The 13768-nt window shown below is 43.5% G+C and overlaps 1 protein-coding gene across 4 annotated transcripts in view; it reads left to right on the top strand.

Moving 5' to 3' along the window:
* LOC118366071 (stromal interaction molecule 1-like) overlaps positions 1–7791 on the top strand; it is a 122611-nt gene extending 114820 nt beyond the window's left edge. For all 4 annotated transcript variants that reach the window (XM_052491709.1, XM_052491706.1, XM_052491708.1 and 1 more), the window contains 2 exons: positions 1591–1654; positions 4986–7791. In XM_052491709.1, coding sequence (XP_052347669.1) covers positions 1591–1654; positions 4986–5406 — 485 coding nt within the window. In that variant the 3' untranslated portion in view covers positions 5407–7791. The remainder of the gene's footprint in view (positions 1–1590; positions 1655–4985) is intronic.
* Positions 7792–13768: the final 5977 nt, after the last annotated feature.

The following is a 13768-nucleotide window of genomic DNA, read 5'->3' as shown; positions in this document are numbered from 1 at the left end:
AACCTGTCTCCTCCCCTTCAGCTTCACTGATTGAAGGGGATTTATAACAAGTGACATCAATAATGGATCAGCTTTCACCTGGATTCACCTGGTCAATCAGTGTCATGGACAGAGCAGGTGTTCCGAATGTTTTGTACACTCAGTGTATATACAGTATCTGTGCCGAAACTCTCATTCTACAACAGACTTTCATTGATGCATTATATTAAGAACTTTAAAAAAAAATAGAAACTATTGGAACCAAGACTTAAAAGTGTCCGTAAAATGTATATAGGTTCAGAAGTTTTATGAAACAGCACAGTTAAAAAATATATGGCAAATAGAAATCCAACTAGATGGTCTTCCGAGATTGATGAGAGGGGGGGTTGAGGGTAGCTGAAGGATGGGATTAAAAACAAACAGAAGATGACTATTGTAAAATACTGTGTCTGTAAAATATATATAGTATGTATACGCTTGAAGTAGAAGCCATTAGTTTACTCCAATTAGGGGAGGGGTGGTAGGGTTAGGGGAAAATAATAAAGGAAAATAGATTCAGAAGAACAAAAAAATATATATATATATATATATATATATTGTATTTACAAAAAAATATATGGGGGTTGAAAATGATGCAGACAATGACATTGATGGAAGCTACAATCTTAACTGCAATATTAAAGCTGATCTACCCCCTAAAAACATACTTAAAAGGAACTGTTGGCACAAGATGGAGGGAAAGTTGGAGCATTACTAATGAAATTGCCAGTAACGAAAAGGTACGCTTAATCCAGTATAATCAAATGTATAAAATGTATTATTCAAGAGGCAAAATTCACAAATTATACAGCACAATGACAGAGTCATGTCTTAAGTGTAAAACTAATATTGACTCAATAATGAAGTCCAAAAACGTTGGCTGTCAGAAGTATTACTATTACAATATAAATGTCGTTTTATCCGGTCTCTCTGCATTTTTCAAGACATGGCACATGGGGGTGTAGTGAGATACCCAATGGGCTGGACGATTCTCTTCTCATCTTGAAAAAAAACGTATACTTACGCATGGCAATCAAACTATCCGCCTTCATTAACACATTAGGAAAATGTTATGATTTATTATTGAAATAGCATGGGTGACCAAGAAAAACTCATTGGTACAATTTAAGGCCAAGTGGCAAACAATAATGGGGGCAGTAGGGATGGGGGTGTGAGCATGCGTGTCTGGACAGATGAGATGTAGTCGTTTGTGTGCGCCTGTATATTTTTGTTCTTATGTATATGGATGTATTTGGAGTGAAAATAAAAATAAAATGTATTTAAAAATAATAATACTGCAAACTTTACTGTAAACATACATGGGACTCTGTGTGCTCAGGACTTTAGTATTTTTCCAACGGTGCAGTTGAGTCTGGCTCTGCACAATCCCACCTCCAATCTCAGCTTCATTATGCCTAAACACTCCCAGGCTTTATCAGTACAGTATCATACCCTTATATCGCATTCCTCTCTGTGGAGGATTATACTTTATTTGTGTGTCATTGTGATGAGTGTGCATGTGTGTCTGCAGTATACAGTGTATAACGTTTTTGTGTTCCTTTCCTCATTTAGCTCCCAACCTGATGCCCCTGCGACAGCGCCCGGGAGACCCCTCACTGGCCCTGGGCTATCAGAGGTTGGTAGAGGCTCACCCGGTGGTCCTCAGGGCAAGGGATGTGGTCTATAATCTTCCTGCCCACCCCAGCGCCACGCTCACCAGTTTCACAGCCACTCCATTGTCCAGCTGGAGTTCTTTCCTATGCCTTCTCTCTTTTTCTCCCTCTCCCATCCCTCCCCACTCGCTGTCCACCCCTCCCCAGCCATCCATCCGTCCGTCCTATGAAGGCACTTGTTTTTCCACTCTGCTCTTCCACTCCTCCCATTTCCAGTCTCTCGAGGCTTTGTCTGATCTCCCACCCACAGGGAGCGCTACAGCCAGTCTACAACGCTCTGGCAGCTTTGTGTACACACACACACACACAGCCAGATCCCAACGCTTAGACTCCTGCAGATTTGGGTTCACACACACACACACACACACACACACACACACACACACACACACACACACACACACACACACACACACACACACACACACACACACACACACGCAGACAGATCCCAACACTTAGACTCCTGCAGCTTTGGGTACACACACACTCACAGCCAGATCCCAACGCTTATACTCCTACAGCTCTGGGTACACACACACACACTCACAGCCAGATCCCAACGCTTAGACTCTTGAAGCTTTGGATACACACACTCACAGCCAGATCCCAACGCTTAGACTCCTGAAGCTTTGGGTACACACACACACACACACACACACACACACACACACACACACACACACACACACACACACACACACACACACACACACACACACACACACACACACACACACACACACAGAGATCCCAACGCTTAGGCTCCTGAAGCTTTGGGTACACACACACACACACACACACACACACACACACACACACACACACAGCCAGATCCCAATGCTTAGAATCCTGAAGCTTTGGGTACACACACACACTCACAGCCAGATCCCGGGGCACTTTGAATCCTGTAGCTTTGGGTACACACACACACACAGCCAGATCCCAACGCTTAGACTCCTGCAGATTTGGGTTCACACACACACACACACACACACACACACACACACACACACACACACACACACACACACACACACACACACACACACACACTCGCAGACAGATCCCAACACTTAGACTCCTGCAGCTTTGGGTACACACAAACACACACACACACACACACACACACACACACACACACACACACACACACACACACACACACACACACACACACACACACACACACACACGCAGACAGATCCCAACACTTAGACTCCTGCAGCTTTGGGTACACACACACACACCAGATCCCAACGCTCACAGCTCTGGGTCACCACACACTCACAGCCAGATCCCAACGCTCTCTTGAAGCTTTGGACACACACACTCACAGCCAGATCCCAATGCTTAGACTCCTGAAGCTTTGGGTACACACACACACACACACACACACACACACACACACACACACACACACACACACACACACACACACACACACACACACACACACACACACACACACACAGATCCCAACACTCTCCTGCAGCTTTGGGTACACACAAACACACACACACACACACACACACACACACACACACACACACACACACACACACACACACGCCAGATCCCAACACTTAGCTCCTGCAGGCTCCTCCCAACGCTTATACTCCTACAGCTCTGGGTGGATCCCAACGCTACACACACACACACACAGCCAGATCCCAATGCTTAGACTCCTGACTTTGGGTACACACACACACACACACACACACACACACACACACACACACACACACACACACACACACACACACACACACACACACACACACACACACACACACACACACTCACAGCCAGATCCCAATGCTTAGGCTTTGGGTAATCACAGCCAGATCCCAATGCTTAGAATCCTGCTTTGGGTACACACACACACACTCACAGCCAGATCCCATGCTTAGAATCCTGCAGCTTTGGGTACACACACACTCACAGCCAGATCCCAACGCTTAGAATCCTGAAGCTTTGGGTACAAACACACACAGACAGACGGACGGACGGACTCACTCACTCACTCACTCACTCACTCACTCACTCACTCACTCACTCACTCACTCACTCACTCCTGCAGATTTAGGTACCCATCTCTCTTATCATGGCAACTTGCTCTAGCATATAGTAACACACACACTCAGTCACACAAACACACACTCAGCATGACTTGGATGAGCTGGCCCGGCTTGACCCATTGCATGTTTCTCATATATGCCTCTCTTACGAGATTTTGAATCTGTAGTTGATCATATGCATTATATTTTTCCATGTTAGTAATTTAGCAGACGCTCTTATCCAGTAGTGAGTGCATACATTTTCATACTTGTTTTCCATGCTGGTCCCCCATGCTCTACCAACTGAGCCACATGGGACTAGTATAGTCTCACGCTTCATTTGTTCATCCTCTAGCCCTCCATCCATCCTCTTCCCTTCTCTTTATTCTCCTCTCTCCATTTCTTACCTTGCCCCCCTCTCTTTACCTCCCCATCCCTCACCCCTCTCCCTTTACCTACCCCCTCCCTCCCCCCTCTCCCTTTACCTCCCACTCCCCCACCCCTCTCCATTTACCTACCCCCTCCCTCACCCCTCTCCCTTTACCTACCCCATCCCCCACCCCTCTCCCTTTACCTACCCCCTCCCCCACCCCTCTCCCTTTACCTACCCCATCCCCCACCCCTCTCCCTTTACCTACCCCATCCCCCACCCCTCTCCCTTTACCTACCCCATCCCCCACCCCTCTCCCTTTACCTACCCCATCCCCCACCCCTCTTCCTTTACCTACCCCATTCCTCACCCATCTCCCTCTCCCTTTACCTCCCCTTTCCCTCACCATTTCTCTTTACCTACCCTATCCCTCACCCCTCTCCCTTTACCTCCCCTTTCACTCACCCTTTCTCTTTACCTACCCTATCACTCACCCCTCTCCCTTTACCTCCCCTTTCCCTCACCATTTCCCTTTACCTACCCTATCCCTCACCCCTCTCCCTTTCCCTCACCCTTTCTCTTTACCTACCCTATCACTCACCCCTCTCCATCCCTTAATCCCTTAATCCATCCCTTAATCCTGTACGTGCCCCCCCCAGCTAACTGCATTTATCTGTAGATCTAGATTCTAGTGTAAAGATCTGATTTCAATTTGCTTTAGATAGTTGCTTGTTTTTCGCTGTTTTTTGCTGACAATCTTTTATGTATCTTACCAGCCTAACCTCTCTCTTTCTCCATATTCCTCTCTCTCTCACCTACTCTCGCTGTCTCTCCCTCTCTCTTTCTCTTCTCTTCATCCCTCAGGGATCTGAACTGGTCTGACTCAGACCCCTCCCTCTTCCTGTCCCAGAGCCAATCACAGCGCACCTCCATATCTAAGACCCTCCCACCAAAGCCCCTCACCCAGCAGGGCCACAGCTCCAATGGGAGCAGGGCTCCCATTGAAAGCCCCCTGATGATGTCATACGGCCTGGAGAAGAGTTCCAGTCTCGGGGAGCTCCGCGGCGGAGGAAGTCCCGCCCTCGCCCCTGCTTACTCCACACACTCCCTATGCCCCGCCTCCTTTGACCCTGATGCACGGTCGGGGAAGGAGGACAGCCGTATTCCCCACATGCAGGCAAAGAAGAGCCCCCTGGAAGAGGACAGCTGTTTCACGGGTGAAGGGATCGACTTGAGCAACGAGCGCAAGAAACACACCTTCAAGATATTCAAGAAGAGGAAGTAGGCGTAAAATCACTCTGTCCTCACAGGGAGGCACCACAGAGAAAGAGCTACACTCCCATTGTTCACACTATAGGCTAGCATACCACTTAGAATAAACCAGTGTATTGGGCATGCATTCGAAGGAGTCTACAACTAGTATGGATATTAGAACATGGCTGTGGACTAAGAATAAATAAGTGACATGGTCTAAAGACATATACATAAATGACATGAATTAAAGAAAAATAAATAAGTTCCATGGACTAAAAACAAAAAAAGAAGTTACATAGACTAAAGCAAAATAAATAAGTTACGTGGACTAAAGAAGACCTAGATAAATGGCATTTACATCGATGCGATTCTCGTCTAATGCCTTATCGGAGGTGTCTCTCTCTGGACATACCAGTTCAACTCCCACTCTTTTCTAATAGCTCTTTGCTTTTCATACAGCGTTACCACTGTAGGCCAAGCCTTGAAGAAATGTTTAAAGCTTTAAATGCTAATGCAGCAATAGTTAAAGATATTATTTATAAAGTTGTTTTGTGACCATACAGGCCAGTAAGGTTTTATTTGATATTATTTTTGTAATTTCTAATTTTATGGGTACTTAAGTGTTTTTTTGTTTGTTTATGTTTTGAAGGGGGTTTGGTACTTTACTTTTCCGGAGGCTGTGGGTACAGATAGATCACATATGTTCAATATTTATATATATGAATGGAGTTGATTCCAGTCAAAAGTTTTGGCACACCTACTCATTCAAGCGTTTTTCTTTATTTGTACTGCTTTCTACATTGTAGAATAATAGTGAAGAAACCTATGAAATGACACAAAAAAAAGTGTTAAACAGTTCTAAATATATTTTATATTTGAGATTCTTCCAAGTAGCCACCCTTTGCCATGATGACAGCTTTGCACACTCTTGGCATTCTCTCAACCAGCTTCATGAGGTAATCACCTGGAATGCCTTTCAATTAACAGGTGTGCCTTGTTAAAAGTTCATTTGTGGAATTTCTTTCCTTAATGTGTTCGAGCCAATCGGTTATGTTGTGACAAGGTAGGGGTGGTATACAGAAGATAGTCCAATTTGGTAAAAGACCAAGTCCATATTATGGCAAAAACAGCTCCAATAAGCAAAGAGAAACGACAGTCCATTATAACTTTAAAACATGAAGGTCAGTCAATCCGGGTAAAATGTCAAAACTTTGACATTTTCCTCAAGTACAGTCGCAAAAACCATCAAGCACTATGATGAAACTTGCTCTCATGAGGACCACCACAGTAAAGGAAGACCCAGAGTTACCTCTGCTGCAGAGGATAAGTTCATTAAGAGTTACCAGCCTCAGAAATTGCAGCCCAAATAAATGCTTCATAGACACATCTCAACATCTATTGTTCAGAGAAGACTGCGTGAATCAGGTCTTCATGGTCGAATTCCTGCAAAGAACTAAAGGACACCAATAAGAAGAAGAGACTTGCTTGGGCCAAGAAACACGAGCAATGGACATTAGACCGGTGTAAATCTGTCCTTTGGTCTGATGATTTTTGGTTCCAACCGCCGTGTCTTTGTGAGACACAGAGTAGGTGAACCGATGACCTCTGCATGTGTGGTTCCCACCGTGAAACATGGAGAAGAAGGTGTGATGGTGCTTTGCTGGTGACACTGTCAGTGATTCATTTAGAATTCAAGGCACACTTAACCAACATGGCTAACACAGCATTCTGCAGCGATACGCCATCCCATCTGGTTTGGGCTTAGTTGGACTATCATTTGTTTTTCTACAGGACAGTGACCCAAAACCCCTCCAGGCTGTGTAAGGGCTATTTGACCAAGAAGGAGAGTGATGGAGTGCTGCATCAGATGACCTTGCCTCCACAATCACCCGACCTCAACCCAATTGTGATGGTTTGGGATGAGCTGGACTGCAGAGTGAAGGAAAAGCAGTCAACAAGTGCTCAGCATATGTGGGAACTCATTCAAGCCTGTTGGAAAAGCATTCCAGGTGAAGCTAGTTGAAATAATGCCAAGAGTTTGCAAAGCTGTCAAGGCAAAGGGTGGCTACTTAGAAAAATGTCAACTATTAAATATATTTTGATTTATTTAACACTTTTTTGGTTACTATGATTCCATATGTGTCATTTAATAGTTTTGATATCTTCACTATTATTCTACAATGTAGAAAATAGTAAAAATTAAGAAAAAACCTTGAATGAGTAGATGTGTCCCACATTTTTTAAGGTGCTTTTTAGTCCAAGTTTAGGCTCAATCCATGTCTGGGAAACCGGCCCAATGTATCCTGCCAAAGATGTACGCTACCGTTCAAAAGTTTGGGGTCACTTAGAAATGTCCATGTTTTTAAAAGAAAAGCACATTTTTTGTCCATTAAAATAACATCAAATTGATCAGAAATACATTGTGGACATTGTTAATGTTGAAAATTACTATTGTAGCTGGAAACAGCTGATTTTTATGGAATATCTACATAGGTGTACAGAGGCCCATTATCAGCAACCATCACTCCTGTGTTCCAGTGGCACATTGTGTTAGCTAATCCAAGTGTATCATTTTAAAAGGCTAATTGATTAATAGAAAATAATTTTGCAATTTATGTTAGCACAGCTAAAAGCTGTTGTGCTGATTTAAAGAAGCAATACAACCGGTCTTCTTTAGACTAGTTGAGTATCTGGAGCATCAGCGTTTGTGGGTTCGATAACAGGCTCAAAATGGCCAGAAACAAATAACTTTCTTCTGAGACTCGTCAGTCTATTCTTGTTCTGAGAAATGAAGGCTATTCCATATGAGAAATTGACAAGAAACTGAAGATCACGTACAACGCTGTGTACTACTCCCTTCACAGAAAATCGCAAACTGTGTATTACGCCCTTCACAGAAAAGTGCAAACTCTAACCAGAATAAAAAGAGGAGTGGGAGGCCCCAGTGCACAATAGAGCAAGAGTCCAAGTGCATTAGAGTATTTAGTTTGAGAAACAGATGCCTCACAAGTCCTTAACTGGCAGCTTCATTCAATAGTACCCCCAAAACACCAGTCTCAACGTCAACAGTAAAGAGGTGACTCCGGGATGCTGGCCTTCTAGGCAGAGTTCATCTGTCCAGTGTCTGTGTTCTTTTGCCCATCTTAATCTTTTCTTTTTATTGGCCAGTCTGAGAGATGGCTTTTTCTTTGCAACTCTGCCGAGAAGGCCAGCATCCCGGAGTCGCTATGCTTTCAACCATCTAAAAGCACAACCAAATTCAAATGAACAAATAATGTCCGATTTTTTGTTAAGTTGTCAGCGAAATGTTTATCACAGCGCTTTTAACCATTTAAATGCACAGCAGAGTTCAAATGGGAATGCAATTCCAGATATTTGTTTATTTATACAACAAATTCATGTTTTATCACTGTGCTTTATCTTACAGCAGAACCAAATGACCTAGATGATATTACATTAAAAGTACATAGTGCAAGTGATAAATGCGGTTTGAGATGTTGCACAGATTGTTACAGCAATTGTGAACATCTCCACAGACCTGCGACGACCTATGCATGCTATCTTGGACAGGCACACTTGATATTATTACATAAGAAGACATTTTTTGAGTCCTCCCGAGTTGCGCAGCGGTCTAAGGCTGCATCGCAGGGCTAGCTGCCTCACTACAGATCCTGGTTTGAACCCAGGCTGCGTCGCAGCCGGCCACGACCCGGGACACCCATGAGGCAGTGCACAATTGGCCCAGCGATGTCCTGGTAAGGAGAAGGTTTGTCTGGCTGGGTTGTCCTTGACCCATTGTGCTCTAGCAACTCCTGTGGCGGTCCGGGCGCAATACACAGGCGCCAGGTGTACGGTGTTTCCTCTGACACATTGGTGCAGCAGGCTTCTGAGTTAATAAGCGAGCATTTTGTCAAGAAGCAGTGCGGCTTGGCAAGGTTGTGTTGTGCTCTTGACCTTCCCCTCTCCCGAGCCCGTACAGCAGTCGCAGCAATGAGACAAAAGTGTAACACCAAATTGGGGAGAAAAAGGGTTCAAAAAAAGAAGACATTTATAGTCATGGTGAACCTCAATATGTGGCCATGGATGTTACTCATTTTCAAGTTGAATGTTGAATTAGTTTGTAAGATAGCCTTAACTTTAGGCTATTCGATAATGCAACCAAACGTCAACATGTAAAAGGAGATGTATCCACTGCTTGGATAGTTTCATCTGAGCCACTGACTTAATCTCATTCTTTAACTTTTATTTTTGGATGAGTTGGAGACGTGAATCCAACATACTATATAGAGTATGTGGACAGCCCTTCAAATGAGTGGATTCGGCTATTTCAACCACACCGTTGCTGACGGGTGTATAAAATTGAGTACACAGCTAATCTCTATTGACAAACATTGGCAGTAGAATAGCCTTAGTGAAGATCTGAGTGACTTTCAATGTGGTACCGTCATAGGATGCCACCGATCCAAGAAGTCAGTTTGTCCAATTTCTGCCCTGCTAGAGCTGCCCCGGTCAACTGTAAGCTGTTATTGTGAAGTGGAAATGTCAAGGAGCATCAACGGCTCAGCCGCGAAATGGTAGGCCACACAAGCTCTCAGAACGGGACCGCTGAAGTGCATAGCGCTTAAAAATTGTCTGTCCTCAGTGACAACACTCACTACTGAGTTTAAACTACCTCTGGGAGAATTTTTTATTTTATCTTTATTTTACTAGGCAAGATCAGTTAAGAACAAATTCTTATTTTCAATGACGGCCTAGGAACAGTGGGTTAACTGCCTGATCAGGAGCAGAACGACAGATTTGTACCTTGTCAGCTCAGGGGTTTGAACTTTCAACCTTGCAGTTACTAGTCCAACACTCTAACCACTAGGCTACCCTTCCCAATGCATAGTGCCAACTGTTAAGTTTGGTGGAAGAAGAATAATAGTCTAGGCCCGTTAGTTCCAGTGAAGGGAAATCGTAACACAATTCTGTGCTTCCAACTTTGTGGCAACCGTGTGGGGAAAGCCCTTTTCTGTTTCAGCATGACAATGCACCCGTGCACAAACCGAGGTCCATACAGAAATGGTTTGTGGAGACTGGTGTGGAAGAACCTGACTGGCCTGCACAGAGCCCTGACCACAACCCTATCTGAACACCTTTGGGATGAATTGGAACAGCGACTGCGAGCCAGGCCTAATCGCCCAACATCAGTGCCCAACCTCACTAATGCTGAATGGAGCATGTCCCTGCAGCAATGTTCCAACATCTAGTGGAAAGCCTTCCCAGAAGAATAAAGGCTGTTATAGCAGCAAAGGGGGGACCATCTCCATAATAATGCCTATGATTTTGAAATGAGGTGTTCGAAAAGGTGTCCACATACTTTTGGTCATGTAGTGTATAATTTGTTAACTTGTCCACAAGGATCGGACCCTTTTTTTCAAATTTCAAATTTACCAGTCTCTTCTGGACTTGGGGACTGTGAAGAGACCTCTGTTGGCATGTCTTGTGGGGTATACATGGGTGTCCGAGCTGTGTGCTAGTATTCTAAACAGACAGCTTGGTGCATTCAGCATGTCAACACTTCTCACAAATAACAAGTAGTAAGGAAGTCAGTCTCTCTTCCACTTTGAGGCATGAGAGATTGACATGCATGTCATTAATGTTAGCTCTCCGTGTACTTTTAAGGGCCAGCCGTGCTGCCCTGTTCTGAGCTAACTTCAATTTTCCCAAGTCCCTCTGTGGCACCTGACAACACGACTGGTGCGACAAAACCACAGACCTGCCTTGTTGATAGTGTTAAGAAGGCAGAACTGAGCTTTATTATGGACAGACTTCTCCCCCCATCTTAGCTTCCGTTGTATCAATATGTTTTGACCATGACAGTTTACAATCCAGGGTAACTCCAAGCAGTTTAGTCACCTCAACTTGCTCAATTTCCACATTATTCATTGCGAGATGTAGTTGAGGTTTAGGGTTGAGTGAATGATTTGTCCCAAATACAATGCTTTTATTTTTGGAAATATCTAGGACTAACTTATTCCTTGCTACCCATTCCGAAACTAACTGCAGCTCTTTGTTAAGTGTTGCAGTCATTTCAGTCGCTGTAGTAGCTGACGTGTATAGTGTTGAGTCATCTGCATACAGACACACTGGCCTTACTCAAAGCCAGTGGCATGTTGTTATGTTGGATTCACACCTCTATCTCAACCAAAAAGTATGTTAAAGAATAGGAGTAAATCAAGTCAAACTTTAAATGCAATTTAAATCTTCCAAGCAGAAGATACATCTCCTTCAAATGTTGATAATTGGCTGCGTTGACAACCAAACAACGCACTAAATATCATGACATTTGAAATCAATCAGAGCTTGAAAGCCTAGGCCTTTCATCATTCATTTACTCTGTTAAACTTACCCTTTGGAATGACTTTGATAGCAACAGGGATCTATTTCATTTTTAAGTGGAGTGTTCTACAGTCATTGTCATGATAGCACATTGATAATTGTCAGCGATCAATATTATAGCTAAGCAGGGCTGGGCTTGGTTAAAAACCTTGATGGGAGACTAAAGGGTAGCTGTAGATAGATCTATTCTCCACTAGGAGGTGCTGCTAAGCCTACTGTTTTCTTCTGATCGTTGAAGATCTGACGTTGTTTTAACGGTACAAATCCAACAGATTTGGACATGGTTTGTTTATGTTGAAATGTGGTTACTATGATGACATAATCCTGTGGTTGAGGACATATTGTGATGTCAAATTACACTTCGCAATACGTTGTCAAATTACATTGAAACAAAGTTGATTCAACCAGTTAGGTTGTAGGTTGTTTCCACCTGTAGATAAAGAAGTGATTTAAAGGTTTGTAACAAATACACACACACACACACACACACACACACACACACACACACACACACACACACACACACACACACACACACACACACACACACACACACACACACACACACACACACACACACACACACACACACACACACACAGTTTACTCTGTTTCAGTATAGTTATTGTATGCATGTTATTGAGTGTATCATGACTTGGCTTTTCATCTAACTTCCTGTCTGGGAATAATCAGCACTATGAAGACAGTTTTCCTGTTTTCCTCTTGTTTTGCAAAGCAAATAAATATAAATCTCTGATTGTGTCATTCACTTGTTAAGGAGAATATTATTATGAACACAGATAGGTATCTTCTCTTCTCTCCTTTAACTCGGCTGTGTGACTGGGTATGAATCCTAATCCATATAAAGTGCACTACTTTTGTAGTATTTTGTAGGGAATAGGGCATATTCGCAGGAATTAAGGGTGCCCTTTGATGCTTGCAGAGAATAACAGGCTGCAGAGAAGGTGCCAAGGTTCTTTGCACTTTGGAGATGTCTTGGAGCAGGCAGGCCTTCCCTGGGAGGAAGAGCAGCGCCATTTTGTCGAGGTTGAACTTGAGGTGGTGGGCCAATATAGAGTGTGCAGAACCTGAGACGACCAGTCCTGAGAGGGTGGAGAGGATGATCTGATGGTTCACGGTGTAGAAGGCTAGGAGGATGAGAACAGAGGAGTTAAGGGTAAAAACAAAACATCCACATCAAATGTAATATTTTTGTTCATCAAATAACATGGAAAACAACCACTTTTTTTGCATTAATTGACCATCCTTACAAACCACCAAATGTACATCACTGTATTGTAGATAGGATGGTCATCTAGGTTAGTACCTGTCGACTTTCAATCAACATGAAGAAAAAAATGCACAATACAGTAATTGAGTACATTGAGACATGAAGTGGTTTGTGATGGTGTGTTGTGTCTCAGTTGGTAGAGCACAGTGTTTGCAATGCTAAGGTTGTGGGTTCAAGTCCTGCGGGGGGACCAGTATGAAAATGTATCCAGTTACTCTAGATAAGAGCATCTAGTGAAAAGGAATGAATATACCATTTCAATTTTCACATAGAAATAAGTTGCATTTGCAAAGTACTTTAAGAAAGTGGAAAACATGTACCAAGCAAGTGTTTTATATTCCACAAGTATTATCAGATTAACTGTTTTGTACAGATAATTATCAGACGTGTTATAATTGCTGGTAAACACTCAAATACATTTAGTAAGAAATGACGAGTTGTGCACTGGGCCTTTACTAGTCTTGTTCCAGCGGACCGTCCCGTAACAAGCCATTGTTGTGGAAGCTTCCGTAGCTTGGCGAATGGGCGACCCTGGATACAAACGTGTTTTGAACGCTTATTTGACAGCGAAGGACATATCTAATCACTACAAGGCAGCTCTAAGAAATTGACTCATATGCTCTTTTGCTAGCCCTGCTATGGCTAGAAAGGAGGATACTGCCTAGCATTTGTACCAATTTGTATTGTAAATTGAAGCCGCTGCTGTCTCAGGTAATGCGTA

This window comes from Oncorhynchus keta, chromosome 33 (assembly GCF_023373465.1).
Source record: "Oncorhynchus keta strain PuntledgeMale-10-30-2019 chromosome 33, Oket_V2, whole genome shotgun sequence".
In the NCBI taxonomy this organism is placed as follows: Eukaryota; Metazoa; Chordata; class Actinopteri; order Salmoniformes; family Salmonidae; genus Oncorhynchus; species Oncorhynchus keta.
This window is presented reverse-complemented; position numbering and strand designations above follow the sequence as displayed.